Source organism: Pelmatolapia mariae, linkage group LG10_11 (genome assembly GCF_036321145.2).
Source record: "Pelmatolapia mariae isolate MD_Pm_ZW linkage group LG10_11, Pm_UMD_F_2, whole genome shotgun sequence".
Taxonomy (NCBI): domain Eukaryota; kingdom Metazoa; phylum Chordata; class Actinopteri; order Cichliformes; family Cichlidae; genus Pelmatolapia; species Pelmatolapia mariae.
This window is the reverse complement of record NC_086236.1, coordinates 37,593,124-37,610,091: the sequence shown is the minus strand read 5'-3', so window position 1 is coordinate 37,610,091 and position 16,968 is coordinate 37,593,124. Positions and strand designations below refer to the sequence as shown.

Genomic DNA, 16,968 nt, shown 5'->3' with positions numbered 1-16,968 from the left:
TATGGCCAAACCCATTGCACAGAGAAAGTGTGCATCATTACCAACAAGGGCACATTCTAAAACTGTAGCTCTACACCTGTTCTGGAGCTCCTATCCAAAGAAGGTTGCTGCTCACCTGAGAGGTGGCAATCATTGTTTTCCTGGATGAGATCATCCAGTCTTCATCCTCGGAACAATAAGGACCAACAGTCTGTTTAAGAGAAACTCCAGAATGGGAGTGAGCCACTCCTGAACCTGTCCTTGTTTGTGCAGGGATACGTCTGCTACGATGATCAGCCACTCTCCTAGCAGCAGCTATGACACATCAGTGGAGGCTCGAATCCAGAAGGAAGAGGAGGAGATTCTGATGGCCAATCGGCGCTGTCTGGACATGGAAAGCAGGTAAACTGATCTTCTGCAAAGGGCTGTTTGATTATGTCAAGGTGTGCAAACAGATGGAGAGAGCGTCATGGGCTGCTTCTATGCAGAGCTGTATTTATGGTGTGAAAGCATTCGGGTATAGAAAAGTGTTACCTCTTCATACCACAATACCTGCTTTCATTGTAGATTGAAGCTATTGTAATATATTTAGGCTTCACTTGTTTTTGTATCTTGTATTTAATCAAGCTCTTTCTTTATTCTACTGTTTTTTAACTTTCTCAGCTGTTTGTGTCTTTTAACCTCTTGGACCTGCGTCCACATATGTGGACTTCACATTTTGGGTTGTCTAGAGCACAATACTAAATTTTGCTCTACAAGGGCCTGATATCCACTTACGAGGACGTTATACTGCCACTGTTCTATCGAAATTTAAAACAAATGGTAAATGGACTGATTCTTATAGAGCGCTTTTCTACTCTCCCGGAGTACTCAAAGCGCTCTATATATTTTTCTAAGAAACAAAAATCGGGTAAAAAGATAATTCTTTGGGGCCTGATGAATGTAAAAACAATCAGCCCAAATAGCAAAGAGAAATTAAAAATGCCATGAAAGAGTTCGGGTCTTAGGTGGTTAATGGTCAGTAATACTAGAGAAGCGTTATATAAATTCAAGTACATATTGTGTTTATTCTATTGAGCTAAGTTGTTTTTAGTGTAATTTTATGATAAATGATTTCTTATTTTAAAAGGCAATCCATGATTTAGTTTCAGTCTGGTCTCACAGCCAGACATTAACTCCGTCTGCCCTGATCCAGGATAAAGAATCTGCACGCCCAGATTATTGAAAAGGACGCCATGATTAAGGTGCTTCACCAGCGCTCTAGGAAGGAGCCTGTTAAGTCTGATGCACCATCTGCCATGAGGCCCTCCAAGTCCTTGATGTCCATCTCCAACACTGGTGGTTCTGGATTGCTGTCTCACAACTTGGGACTGAGTAACTCACCAATCACTGAAGAACGTAAGGACACGAGTTGGAAGGGCAGTCTGGGTAAGAAGCAGCAGTGGGTGCAGAGGTTTTAGCCCATGTGACTATTTCATGTATGTGACTTCATTCTGAGGAGCACTTGTTCTCATGTTCCTCCAGGGGTTCTGCTCGGTCCCGAGTTTCGCATGGAGTCTCTCAGGACAGAGTCGTTGTCGTCGTCTCCCTCCCCGGTCCTCCCTTCTACACCGATGACTGCAGGACACTCAAAGACAGGCAGCAGAGACAGTTACACGCAGACCGACAAGGGCCACAGTCAGGACACCAGCAAGCCCAGCACTCCAGCTCTGCAGAGCATGACGCTGCCAGCTCGCCTGTCCAGTCCCAGTCCCGTCTACATCCCTGACCGCATAGCAGGTCAGCCTCTTTGTGACAGACACACAGCCAGCAGAACAGAAGTCAGTACACATGCTTCCTTTTTGTGCACTGGAAAGTAAAGACACGAGTATTTCATAGTGCGTTTCTACTCGTAGTGAGCATGTAAGAGCTTTTTCTACTACAAATAGAAATAACGTCTCATTCTTCCATATTAAAAAAACATTAACACATCAGACGGCCCTTTGCCGCATGTCTTCCTCTCTCCCTCCCTGTCGATTCTTCACTGTCCCATTCAATAAAGGCCAAAAATACACAGATACAGATATAGGCCTCTATTGGATTTAGGTAAGGCGAGTCAGTCGTTGGTCATCAATTTGGAGGATGAAGAAATCTCCAGCGTCAAGTGACACTGTCATCACTTGAGGCTGGAGATTGTTGTGCACCAGGAGGAACCCAGAACCTGCTGCACCAGCATAAATACGAGGAGGGAAAACCATTCCTGTCCCTCTACGTGTGCACCTGTTGTTAATTTCATTGACACCAAAGCAGCTGACCCTGATTTACAAGCCCCTCTGCTACTTAACTGACCAGATCAACATCACAGACGTTTACCTGACCAATTGCTGTACTCTGATCAGTGTTCCTTTCATTTTTTTTTAAGTAGTGCACTATAAAATTGACAAAAATCATAATCTCAGAAGGGCTGAGGAGCAAATATTGCTTGTTCTTCTACAGCACAGTGACGCAGAGTTAGCACCATCACCTCAAGACAAGGGTGACCTGGATTTGTATCCACCAGTCAGCTGGGGCCGTTCTGTGTGAAGCTTGCATGTTCTCTGTGAGGCTTCATGGGTTCTCTTCAGGCCCTGCGATAAACTGACAGTCTGTCCAGGGCATAGCCCGCATTTCATCCCATAATGGCTGGGATAGGCTGCAGGACTCGAACAACCCCGTTTCCAAAAAAGGATAGATGCTTTATTTATCTATTAAAAACTTTACACAGTTCTCACTGTGTAAACATATGAGCTTTATTCATTTCATACTATCACAAAGGTACAGACGGTTCTTACTGTGCATCCACACAGTATTTACCTCGCTTCACTTGTTCCACGGTTTGTCATGTTAAAGCCTTTGCATGCACTCACAGGTGCTTCCTGTTTCCACTGTTCATCTGTCAGATGTGTCTACAACTTGATTGGAGTCCACCTGTGGTAAATTCAGTTTACTGGACATGATCTGGGAAGTACACACCTGTTTCTGTAAGGTCCAAACCATGGACAGGTGTCAGAGCAAAACCGAGCCATTAGGTTCCAAGGAACTGTCTGTAGACCTCAGTGACAGGATTGTATCAAGGCACAGGTCTGCAGAAGGGTACGAAAAGATTCTGCAGCATTGAAGGTCCCAATGAGTACAGTGGACTCCATTATCCATAGATGGAAGATATTTGGAGCCACCAGGACTCTACCTAGAGCTGGAGGTGTCCAAGAACCTGATGGTCACTCTGACAGAGCTCCAGTGTTGCTCTGTGGACAGAGAACCTTCCAGAAGTCCAACCATTTCTGCAGCACGCCACCAATCAGGCCTGTATGGTAGAGTGGTCGGACTGAGCCACTCCTCAGTAGAAGGTGACGGCTCACCTGGAGTTTCCCAGAAAGCACCTAAAGGATTCTCAGACCACGAGAAACACAATTCTTTACCTATCTAATAAAAGTTTTGATTTTCATGAACGAGACACTCTCATGACTCATGGAGTGATGCCACTAACCAGCCAATCAGTGGCATGCAGTCTGATGACATCACATTTTAGTACTTGCTCGGATCACTTGGAACCTGAGCAGGTACTATTTTAGTACCTTGTACCAGGTACTATCACCTAATGGAAAACTGTGGCAAATCGATCCAAGTCGTACTAATGGACAAGGGGCTATTGTAGTAAACGGTACAAAATAAACAGTAGAGCAAACATAATATGAACCAACAGACGTTTTAATATCGTCATCTGATACATAGTTTAGATTTTGGAGACAGACACTATCTCTACTTTTAAGATTAGGCTTAAAACTTTCCTTTTTGCTAAAGCATATAGTTAGGGCTGGACCAGGTGACTTTGTCCACTCACCCTTCTCACTGTCACCAACGCACTTGCTCGGAGGGGGTTACTTGATTGTTTTCTTTGTAATATTGTAGGGTCTTTACCTTGCATATATTTTGTCAAATCGCAGAGCTCTACCGCTCATCACTTGGCCAATAAAATCCCTACAATGAAGCGTGGTTCTGTGGGGATATTTCTCAGCTGCAGCACTGGGAGACGGAAAGATGAATCCAGTAATGTACGGAGACTTGATGATGACCTCTTGACCCCAGACTGGGGCCAGTGACCCTAAGCGCCCAGCCAGCATAAGAAATGAGCATCTTCAGGACCGCTCAGTGAATGTCCTTAGGTGGGCCAGCCAGAGCCCAGACCTGAGCCTGATAAAGGTTCTGCAAAGAAAAATGGGGGAAAGTGCCCAACAATAGATTTGCCAAGCTTAGAATCACACTCATAAAGACTCGAGGCTGTAGCGCACAGTACTGAGCAAAGAGCGTGAATACTTCTGTTATATTTTGGGCTTTATTTTTAACTAATTCCAAGCAAGCGTTTTTTCCACTTTGGCATCATGTTGTATTGTGTGAACATGAAGCAAGTAATCTGTTTTGAGAGTACACAACAACTTGTTACGAGGTTACGAACAGCTGTGTGGGAGCTCCGTCAGTGCAGACTACCTGCAGCTCTCGTTTTCATACCTTTGTGTTTGCCTTTATAAAGGTAAAAATCCTACAGTAATAATACCTGTAGTGGCTCACGGTTTAGAAATCATTTAAAAGTATGTATGTATGCAACGCACACTCCTGGCAACATTATCACAGTTAATGTAACATTTTGTTGTGATATTATGTAACGTGATGTAATGTCAACATGTGAAGGATCTATAAGATTCGAGGTGTACACAGCAGACAGGATCAGAGGTCTCTGAGAAATGTTCTCATCAGTTTTTCACTGTCACATTTGTGTAGATGCACAGGCGTTTCACACCAGCACGCTGGAGCGCAGACTTCCCATCCAGTCCCACCCACAGCATCAGTCAGCTCCTCCAGCACAGTCGAGCCAACAAGAAGCAGACACAGATATGGTGGAGATCCTCATCTGACCGCTTCATCTCCTGAGAAACGAACAGCTGTGTGGGAGCGCCGTCAGCGCAGACGACCTGCAGCGCTCGTTTTCATACCTTTGTGTTTACAGGCATGTTCATTCAGACACCTTTACATCAGCTCCAGTCCTTCGCTGAATCAGTGTTCATCGATATCTTTAAAGGAAATCAGTCCGTTGCAGCACCCCCAAGGGCTTTTTCTTGAATGTGAGTTTAAATTAAGTGGTGACTGGAATTTAAGAATGTCAGTGATCATGTGATTTATTTTGTCCGTGCCATTCGTGCTCCTGTGTTCACAGTGATGGCGTTGCATGGAAGTTAAATAGCTTTATGGACTAAGTAAGCATAAATCCTTGGCATGTTGTGTCCATGCATGTTTTTGGAGAATGAGACATGTTGTTCCTGACTGTACATAACTGTGTTTATAGCTGCACCTCTAAGGTAAATATTTCATTTGTTGTCACTCTGCCCTGGGGGTTCAGTGTTACTGTTAATAGGTCAATACGTCACTGTGTATGGCACCAGTAGTATTTCAGCACATTGCCAAGCTTAACGTGTAACTTTTTTCCCTCTTGCAGCCAGTAATGCACCATCTATATAACATTTATGTGTGTAATAGTACGTTTTCTTCTTTAAATTACCTGACGTTAAAGTACGACATGAGCAGGTCAGTAAACACCCTTCACTCTGAAACTGTCCCCACACGGTGCCCCTGTGCTTCATCCAAACAGGCGAACCCTGGATTGCGTCCATGCCGTGCACATCACTGTTTCGAGTCATGGTTTCACACGCACACCTGTCTGCCTTTGACCTCAGCAGTAAGGGTGGGAGAGCTTAGTTAAGCTTTCATGACCTCCCTCTGTGGAGGAATTTCATTCACCATGTTACGGTCTGTGTTGTAAGAACATGTGGAGCTTTCTTTTAGTACGTTGCATATCATTTCAAAAAGTGACACAAGCGTTTAGTTCTTGAGAATCTTTACATTTCTGACACTATATTACCAGATTTCTCCAAATGACTCACTAAGGGTCAGTGTATGGATGCCTGGCTCCTCCTCTGCAAGCGGCTCACCCCTGACTTGCCCCCAGTGCATCCATCAGATGTTGGATGAAAGCACTGTATAGATGTGTGTGTTACTGGGTGAATCAGAAAAGGCACTGTATAATATCAGTGTACTGAATGTCTCTATGTATCATTTTGGTAGGTTGTCAGGCTAGTTTTTGCACACGAGTGTGTTGCTAGTTTCCACCCACCGTGTCATAATCCTGAACAAAAGTAACTGAATGGATTTGAAATCGACCTGTAAAACAAAAAGCTTTGTGTACATGACATAAACCTTTAACCTTTAGCAGGCAGCACGTGCTCAGTCTTTGAAAATAAACTTTCCGCACATAAAGAATCTGATTCAGATAATTATGTTCAGCAAAAATAATATCTTAAGACAAATGTATCCAACTATTTATCTTCTGTGAAGTTCTTCAGCCTCATTAGATACGAGTATATGGAGGAGTGCTGCTGCTCGAGTAAATGCACAGACATATTGGTCTCCATCAATATGACTGTGCACATTTGTATCCATGTTACTGTAGTGCTGCTATAGCCTGATGTCACCAATGTAAGTAACTGAGCTGATTCACACGGCTAATATCACAATTATGGAAAAGTAGTTTTATTATTCAAGCTGTCATTTAAAAGTATCCAATAAAACTGTACCAAAGAATGGCAAGCAAAATAAAGTCATTTCAGTGGGACGGGAATATCATTTCACTACAAATAGTTAAAGAAAATTGACAATAACTTAATATGAACACTTTTCCCCCCATTGCAGAATATTTTAGGATATTTACTCTCCACTCTTACTTATTTTCTCTTGTTTGAGATTCCTGAATTGTAATCTGTCTGTCTACACGTTAGATAGTAGGGACCATCCAACACTAGCTCATGACACAGTTTCTTTTCTTCGTTTCTGAGTTTCTTGGTTTCACATTTGGTAAAGTTGCACTTCTTTGTTTCGCCCTGTCATGAGGTGAACTCGTGTATAAATCAAGCTGCTTTGCTTTCTGGTGTAGAACAATGAAAGATGTTAAACTGCGACAGAGTTCAGTCTGGTGTGAACTCTATAGCAGTAAATCTTTAAAAAGACAGTTTTTTGTCAGGTCTGTTACTGGTTCATGTTATTCATCGGGGTGTTAAAGAAGTTATGGAAATGATGCTAAAACACAACACAGTGTTAGTGCATACGTGTTTATTAGTTTCTACCATTAGCATAGTATTATGCATGCATTATAAAGTATTGATGTTTCATGTGGGCTCAGTTGAAAGTTTGATGACAAAGGACCCTGTGGGCCCTCAGGTGGGATTACTGAAAACTTCAGGATATTATGAATGACTCCTTTCAAGTCCTGGAGGATGCCTAATAAGTATGTAGTTCTATTATTTTCCCAAATTTCAGTGTTGTCCAGTTTAATTTCTAGTTTTACAATTATAGTCGCAGGACTCTCAAGGAATTTCAGAAAACACACTGGAGAATACCAAAGGTTCTCATCAGAACACCAGTAGTTCTCCACTTTGAGAGAAGAGTAAGAAAACCAACATTTTCGAACGATCCTTAAAAATCACTCAAATCGAAATTGTTTTTTAGAAATGAACTGTGTGTAAGTGACGGCTCATTTATTGCAGAGATGACTGCCTTGTTAACATTGCTCCTACAGCTGGGATCTTTAGGATGGCTTTGGCGTAAGAAGTGATGTGCGTCTCTCATCCCACCTGAGGATGTCCTCGGTCCTGCCCCACCTGTATTTCCAAAGCTTCCACTGTGTTCATAGCTGCTTTTTGTTTAAACAAGTCAAATCTTTTGAAAGCATTTCCTCCTGCAGCATATTTAGTTAATAATCTCAAGTTACATTAGTTCCTCTGCACTTTCCATCAAATAAAGTACAATTTGTTAAGGATTTCAGTCTGTACCAGGCACATGCCCTAACATATTTATTAATTCATGATTATCTCTACATGTAACACTTTCAAAGACTGAAGTGGCTGTCACATTTATTGCACATTGTGATTATAAATCTCCCATAATGTGACAAATGCCTGGCAAAGAACACATGTAACAAAATGTCTTGTAGCTTCTTTACGTTCTTTTTAGGCCGTTTTATACGCGCTCCTTAATGTTGTTATTGCTGTACAATCAAAATATACAGAATATAACTTTCTCATTCTATATTGTATCTTGGTATGAAGTCACTGATTTATGTACTTTTGGATTTGAAACTTGGTCCTTCTCCAAATGTTTTTTTATTATCTTTTATGAAGTGAGTATTACTTTAACTGTTGTTAAATAAATTAATGCTGAGGCTTCAAGGTTGTTTCGGATGTTTTACATGGACACACCTTGTCTGTGAAGGTTCTCAGTCATCCTGATTGTGACGTACAGCCGTTTTCACACCTTGTGATTAGGTAGAGGATCATTAGGAGGTCCATTGTCCCTCTTGGAGGGACACTCCCATAGGGCTTAAGGCTACGTCCACACTAGCCCGGATAAATTTGAAAATGGCGTTTTCGTCTGAAAACGCTCCACGTCCATCGTTTTCAGCCGTTTTCACAGAGTTGTGCATCCACATTGAAACGGCCGAAAACGCTTATGTTCCAGTGCTGCGCATGCGTGAAACGCAAGAAGATTCGGCCTGCCTCATTTCTGTCTGCTGCATATTTACTTTCCAGCTCTTTGAAACGTCGCGGCAAAATGTTGAGGAAAAGCACCGAGTTTTTTAAATGGACTAACAATGAGGTGGAGTTGTTGCGAGTAACACAAAAGTATAAAGTTGCAAAAGCGAGTGAGAGTTAAAGAATTTGAGGAAAAGGTCTCTGGAGCATGTACATACTGATATTAATCTTTACTAGGGCTGTCAAACCTGAGAGCAAACAAAACAACTGCTGTATAATGCCCTCCGCTATCTTAGTTTAATTGGTCACATGAGTGCATCATATGACTAACATGCGTCATCGTTTTAGAAAGTCAATCAGTCCACACTGCGACGCGAAAGCAAACCCGCAACAAATTAAAAAAAAACCGCAACAAATTTAAAAAACCCCGCAACAAATTAAATAAAACCCGCAACAAATTTAAAAAAACCCGCAACAAATAAAAAAAACCTGCAACAAATAAAAAAAAAAAACTGCAACAAATGAAATAAAACCCGCAACAAATTTAAAAAAAAAACCAGCAACAAATTAAAAAACCCCCGCAACAAATAAAAAAAATCTGCAACAAATAAAAAAAATCCCGCAACAAATAAAAAAAAAATCTGCAACAAATTAAATAAAACCCGCAACAAATAAACCCCCCCCCCGCAACAAATAAAAAAAAAACTGCAACAAATGAAATAAAACCCGCAACAAATAAAAAAAACAAAAAAACAAAAAAACCCCGCAACAAATTAAATAAAACCCGCAACAAAAAAAAAAAAAAAAAAAAAAAAAACCCCGCAACAAATTTAAAAACCCCCGCAACAAATTAAAAAAAACCCGCAACAAATTAAAAAACCCCGCAACAAATAAAAAAAAATCTGCAACAAATTAAATAAAACCCGCAACAAATTAAAAAACCCCCGCAACAAATAAAAAAAAAACCCCCCCGCAACAAATTAAAAATCCTTGACGGAAAGGGATTGTCTGAAATACCGGAAGTGACACAACGATTAGCCTAATAGGGCTTTTGGAGCGTGATGTCACGAGAGGGGGCGTGGCCAGGATTTTTGGTTGAGGCGCCATGGCCGTTTCTCAATTCTCAAGTACGCGAGTACGTACTCGCGTTCTCGGCGAGTACGTACTGGCCGAGAACGCAAGGGAGTACGGACTCGCCGAGAACGCGAGCACGGACTCGCGATTTGTACAATTGGAACACCAGCGTACGTGATGATGTCACAGGTCCGGAGTTTCTACTGCCGTCCCCTCTTAATTTAACTGTGAGTAACATGTTATGAAGCTTAACTTTAATCACAGCCAAACCGGTTTACTCAGGGACAAATAAAACACTGAAATAAACCAAACATTAACATTTAGAAGTGATCTAAGTGACTTATATATCATTTTTAACCTCAGTAGTGAAACCTCTATTAATAAAAATAGTGTACATACCTTAATAAAAACAAGCAGGTGAGATGTTGGAACGCTTCTATTTTTATTTTAGTGGACACTCAATACTATAGACAGCTGCTGGGGTTTCTTTAACCTGAGTAGTGAGAAGACCGCGAGCGGGGGGGGGGGGGGGTTGAAAACGATGTGCCGGGAGTCCGCTGTTGAGTTTTGGACGAAATGCATTCTGGGATATTTAGCTGTACCAAGTCCACACAAGTCACCACCGATGCATGCTCGATAAAACGGGCGGAGCGAGAACACATCCGGGACTTTTTCGCATTCTCGGCTTGATGCGTACTTCGAATTGGAACAGAACTTGGTCTCCGACTGATGACGTATCACGAGTACACGAGAACGCAAGTACGCACAAGTACGCATATTGAGAAAAGGGGCATGTTTCTGGACAAAACAAAGCGCTAGCGAAAGAGGAGCGAAAGTGCACGGATAACACCAGCTATGGTTCGTACTTGCTGTGTGGTCGGTTGTAAAGTTAGATCGCACGACCGGCAAGGGAATAAGGTTGAAAATGGTTTATCTTTTCATTCTTTCCCCACCTGGAAGCAACATGAGGCAGCTCATGTATCGGATGTTACCAAAAGAAGGCCTCTAGTCTGGATAGCAGCTGTGAGACGAGCTGACATCCAGTTTTCTTCCATCTCCAAATATCTGTTGGTGTGCTCCAGACATTTTCATTCCGGTAAGTTATAGATATGTTCATATCACTCTTTATCCGGTCTTTAAGTTTGACGTCACTAGCCGTGTCTGGGCTCAAACTCCGCTGCAGGTCCATAAATCACACGATCACTGTGGCATCACTGAGAGTTGAAAAGCTATCTAAAGTCTTTCATCGGTAATAAAATGATCAGTGTTCTGCTCTACCATGTGTAACAATTGAGTTTATCATCCAGGCATCCATGAAAACGAAACGGAATTTATGACATTTAACAGAGTTAGAAATTAGCAGGAAGTTAGCTCGCTAGCTTCCATCTAAATGAGGGATTTTGGAAACAAATTCAAACGTACAGCTCTGCTGTCACTTCCAACATAAATGAAGACAGAAAACTAAACAGCAGTGACGTTTGTAGGGTTACTGAAGTTGGGCTAGCTGGTATATAATGATGTGCTACGTGATCGCTAGCGACACAGCTATATTAGCATAACATAAACAGTGAAGCTGGAGGATGAACGCTAACTTTTTTCCACTCGATAAAAGTTAACGTGAGGGTTCCTGATGGTTAGGGACAAATGCAATCGCATGGCAGGATGCTGTAAACGGACCAAAATTCAGTCAGGAGAACGACTGAGATAATCCATCCACAATACCAGGTTAGTCATTAATATACTGCAACAACATGGGAATAGAGCAGCTGTGATAGAATACAGCATTAATGAATCAATGGTACAGAAGTGGAGGAAGCAAGAAGAATGAGTTGAGGAAAGTTTGATTTATCTGACTGCTTTGTTTCGCTTAATGTATCTTATAATCCTGTGCAGCTTATGGTCTGAAAAATACGTATTTGACTTTTTTATTTGGCACACTGCAGTTTAATGTTGCAAAGCACCTCTTTTTAACTTCAGTGGATATTATACATGGTTATGCTCAGGATATGTCAGCCCATTTCTACTGGAAATGCCTTTTGGTTAAACTGTCAGCAAGGAATTTGCATTTGCACTGTTAAAGTTTTATATAGCTTTAATGCACATAAAAAACAGCTGCTTGTTTAAATGAAAATAAATGGATGGGGTTTTTTTGCGCTAGTAAAGTTGTGGAGTTGTATTTTGTCTCGCATCAATTATATCGTCAGTTATATTGTTATCACAAATTTTCAAATATATATTGTGATAAATATTTTTGGCCATATCGCCCTGCTCTACAAAGCAGCACATCTGACACACAGAGAGAGGAGGAGCACGCTCTGAACTCTGTTTAGGCGGCAGCCGAGCTGCGGGGGTCACCGTCAGACCCCGTAGGTAGGTCAGGAGGATAAACGGCCGCCACCCGAGTCATCCTGTGATAAGGAGCTACATGCCATCTTTCACACACAGCTATGAGGCAGCAAACAAAGAGAAGAGTGGAGTCTGGTTTTTACTGAACAGCTTTCACGTCCATCCAAAGCACGGATGTGTCCTAAAACACACACGATGAAGACTTTCCAAACACAGAGATTATTGCATCCTCCAACGTTGCCACCAGCCGCCCAGGTCCACATCACTCACCACTTACTTCCCAGATTAAAGCATCCCAGATGAAAAGATTATTCCTGCCATCAATGCTTATTTTAAAAAAAGGATTTGCAGTAGATAAACGTGTTTGCATTGATGCTGGTGCAGCAACAAAGGGATGATCAATAAGGGAGGACAAACTAATCTGTAAATGTGATTAATTGAGCTAATCCTGTATACTCTGGAGCAGCAGAAATTATCATTTCCAAATAGCATTATTGGAAGTGATCAATGAGAGAGGGCTGCTCCATTACTAGCGGCCAGCTGAGGCACCAACGACCTTGCCTTGCTGACTGCCTGGTGTGGAAAGGCCAGCAATGCTCAACAATCCACTAGAGTCAGCGCCTTAAAATGAATGGGATTCAAATCAGTCTGTACACAGCATGTCACAATGGAGCGTGTTTCTGGTACATAAAGAGCACGTTGGACTACGCAACTCTACCTGTAGCTAGTTTTTACCTTCAGCTTGATTTCAGAGTCTGGAGTTTGTCTTCCTTTGCACTCACACACTGCAAACTCGTGTCTGCTGCATGCTTTAAATGGATACAACAGACACGGGTTTGCAATCATGAACCAAAGAAGGCGATTTGCTCCATGCACAGCTATAGGCTTCACACACAGTAGTGTAGCACATACACACCAACTGACCTCCTCTGCAGGTTTGGTGCTGTTTTGACTTCATCACTGAAACAGACTTTTGCATGCCTTCGTCATCACTGTGTAAAGTGTGACCTAAGTGGCGCAGAAGAATAAAGTTACGTTGAAACCAAGCACACCATTGTTTTTCTTGTGACATTACCAATAAGTTTGATGTGTCACATGACCCTCTTCCTATTGAAAAAACAAAAGTTGTATCCAAGATGGCCGACTTCTAAATGGCCACCATGGTCACCACCCATCTTGAGGAGTTTGCCCCCTCACATATACTAATGTGCCACAAACAGGACTTTAATATCACCAACCATTCCCATTTTATTACGGTGTATCCATATAAATGGCCCACCCTGTAGATAATGGCTCTCACCGTGGTTTGTTGGAGTCCCACAGCTTTAGAAATGGCTTTATAACCTTTTCCAGACTGAGAAATTACTTTGTCATGTCTATCTGAATAGAAAAGAATTAAAACATATGAGATAATGAGGTTTCACCAAGGATTGGACGGTATAAACCTGAACTGCTTAAGAAGCGATGCATTATGCAAATAAAGTATGATAATGATTAAAAATGGTTTAAACCCATAAAAATAAAAAATATGAACCACTATTAAAAGGTCCTGTGGAAACCTGCTGGAAACAATCTCTTAAGAAAGAAAATCCAAAATGTGACCCATTTTTTCCTATGAGAATAAACTTGACCTCCTCTCTGGTTGGGCCTAATCATCTCTATGCTTATAAACAATAAAGATAATGTTTTTCATGGATGCACCCAACGACAGGACTGGTAGTGTATTTTTTCATAATGAAGCCCCTGTGTAACACTGATGAATTTTAACTTGATCAGAAGATTTAACACGACTACTGAGCTGGTGGTCAATAATTAATAAATACACACAGGTTGATTATGTTTATGCAGATATCATGTATTAAAACAAAAAGAATAATAAAAATAAACAAATATCCACTCGCTGCAGCAGTTGAATCCAAAACCGATTTAAAGTACACAAAGACGACCAAATTTTCTTTTAGCCTAGAACAAGCAATAAAGACTCACAAATTAGACAAATATTCCCCCTGAATAAACAACAATCACTACAATTACAAAAACACTGGCCCACACAGGAGGGATACCATCCATAGTTTTATATGCATACTGTCTCAGGGTCCTGGGTTTGGGGTGAAACCCTCCATGCATGGCCAGGAGATTCCTTGTTTTTATGTCAGTGGCTTCTATCTCCTCCTTTGGCCAGCTTGACCTGTTCACCAGCAGGGCATAGTTGTTAACTGCCCAGATCTTGTTCCTCCCATTCAGCTGTCTTCAGGACTTGCTTTACCCTCTGCAGGTATTTGGAAGTTGTGGCTTTCCTCGCAGCCTCTTCATGGTTCCCATTTGCTTGTGGGATTCCCAGGTTCGTGTAACTGTCCTCAGCGACTGCAATGTTGCCTTTTAGTAGTGCAATCCCCTCAGCGGCCCTGAGAGGCCAAACGGACTGCAACTTAAGAAAACACCAGCAATAGGAAAAACGCTGCAAAAGCACACACAACACAACGCAAATAGGAAAAAACAAAGCAGAAATAGGAAAAATGACAATGGAAATAGGAAAAAACAGCACAAGGGAAGTGTTTCTGGGGAGACAATAACACGACGGACCAGTTGTGGGAACCAAAATATGCTAAGAATTGCGCTGGGAGACACTTAGAAGAAGTGGAGGATCTATCGGTTTTGTAAGGAAAGAAAAGATGCGAGGTAAGTGTGTTAGCCCTAACTATTAGCCTAAAAATCTGTCATCAGTGTTATATGAATCATGATAAAACACGCCTACCATGTTTTGGGTTCCTGCAACTGGTCCGTCAGGTTATTGTCTCCCCAGAAACACTTCCCTTGTGCTTTTGGAAATCTTTTTTTTTCCTTTTTCCGTTGTCGTTTTTCCTATTTCCGTTATGTTTTGTGTGCTTTTGCAGCGTTTTTCTTATTGCTGATGTTTTCTTAAGTTGCAGTCCGTTTGGCCTCTCAGTGCCACCGTATGTACAGCTTTATACACCGCGTTCCAAATTGTTATGCAAATAGTGTTTAAGAGTCATAAAGATTAAATAAGTTGTTTTTCAGTTAAACTCATCAATGGAATTGTGTCTCAGGGCTCTTTGGATCCCTGAAATTAATCTCGGACACCTATGATCATTAGTTTGACAGGTGAGCCCAATTAAAGGAAAAACTACTAAAGAAGGATGTTCCACATTATTAAGCAGACCACCATTTTCAAGCAATATGGGAAAGAAAAAGGATCTCTCTGCTGCTGAAAAGCGTGAAATAGTTGAATCCCTTGGACACATAATGAAAACCTTAGATATTTCACAAAAACTTAAGCGTGTTCACCATAATGTTAAGAGATTTGTGGCTGAGTCACAGCATACACGAGTTCGTACAGGTAAAGGCACAATGATGAAGGTTTCTGCCAGACAAATACATCAGATTAAGAGAGCAGTTGCTAAAAGGCCATTACAAAGAAGCTGCTGGTGCTTCTGGAGCCCTGCGAACATCAAGGTGTAGGATCCTCCAGAGACTTGCAGTTGTGCATAAACCTTCTATTCGGCCACCCTTAACCAATGCTCACAGCAGAAACGGCTGCAGTGGGCCCAGAGCTACATGAAGACTAATTTTCAAACAGTTCTGGTCACTGATGAGTGCCGTGCAACCCTGGATGGTCCAGATGGATGCAGTGGTGGATGGTTGGTGGACGGCCACCATGTCCCAGCAAGACTGTGACATCAGCAAAAAGGTAGTGGAGTCGTTTTTGGGCTGGAGTCATGGGGAGAGAGCTGGTCCGGCCCTTTAGGCTCCCTGAAGGAGTGAATATGACCTCTGCAAAGTATGTTGAGTTTCTGACTAACCACTTTCTCCATGGTACAAAAAGAAGAACCGTTCTTTCTGCAAAAAAAATCATCTTCATGCAAGACAATGCACCATCTCATGCTGCAAGGAATACCTCTGCATCATTGGCTGCTATCGGCGTATCCCTCAGTTGATTTTAAGGCCCAGTTCAGGACATCTTGTCTGGACTCCCTGACCCAGAGACTTATAGAAAACCATTATCAGTGTAAGCATGCTGCAAAATATCCCTCTGCACTCTACGTCCACTCTTCAATATTTCAGCCCAGTTATAGCGCCAACTTAGTTATGAGCACAATTGTATTGTGTAAAATAATTAAAAAATAATAATATAAATCAAAAACCAAAAACTTTGAACCCTAACACAGCTTGACATCATCCATGTAGAGGAAGTGGCTAATGATTGCTCAGTTCTGTAGTTGGTATCTGTCACCAGTCTACTAGTTATAGGCTTGAAGTTGGCCTCTAGTGTTGTTTGCCACATCCCCATCGAAATCCTAGTGAAGGGTCCTGTTGATCTAGTACAATTCTAGGCATTTCAGGATCCAGGTGTGGGCATTCAGTCATAGGTTTTCTTAAAGTCAGTCCAGGCAGTGCACAGGTTGGTGAGTCTGGTCTTCCAGTCTCGGGCGACTGCTCTATGATTAGTTTAGAGATTAGATAAAACTTTATTAATCCATTGGGTGGGTTCCTCTGGGAAATTCAGTAGGATCTGCTAATAGCTGCTGTTTCGCCCCTCTGGTATTTCTGCCAATACCTTTCTGTGCGCCACTCATGTATTGAGCCATACGCCTGTTTATCTTAGCCACTATGATGCCTGACAAGAGTGTCCATGTTGTGCTGAGGCAGGTTATTGGCCTGTAGTTGGATGGGACTGGTCCCTTTCTGGGGATCATCACTGTCCGGCCTTCAGTCAGCCATTCTGGGTGTGCCTCATCTATAAGCAGCTGATCATTTGTGCTGCCAGACACATATGGAGTCCAGTTAGCTTCAGTCAATAGGCATTAATCATGTCGGGGCCTGGTGCTGTCCAGCTCCTCATACCCTTTCTTGGATCTCTCTCTCTCTCTCTCTCTCCCTATATATATATATAAATTCCCCGCTCACCCCTGCGAGCGGTCTATTCTTCAAGCTCGCGTCCTCTACCAGAGGCCTGTGA

The 16,968-nt window shown here is 42.0% G+C and overlaps 1 protein-coding gene across 3 annotated transcripts in view; it reads left to right on the top strand.

Moving 5' to 3' along the window:
- The window catches only part of amot (angiomotin), a 36,519-nt gene extending 28,190 nt beyond the window's left edge, over positions 1 to 8,329 (top strand). For 2 of the 3 annotated variants that reach the window (XM_063487300.1, XM_063487301.1), the window contains exons 10-13: positions 253 to 381; positions 1,175 to 1,407; positions 1,504 to 1,758; positions 4,774 to 8,329. In XM_063487300.1, coding sequence (XP_063343370.1) covers positions 253 to 381; positions 1,175 to 1,407; positions 1,504 to 1,758; positions 4,774 to 4,907 — 751 coding nt within the window. In that variant the 3' untranslated portion in view covers positions 4,908 to 8,329. The remainder of the gene's footprint in view (positions 1 to 252; positions 382 to 1,174; positions 1,408 to 1,503; positions 1,759 to 4,773) is intronic. The other variant, XM_063487303.1, reaches the window with a different exon arrangement.
- The last annotated feature ends 8,639 nt before the right edge of the window (positions 8,330 to 16,968 follow it).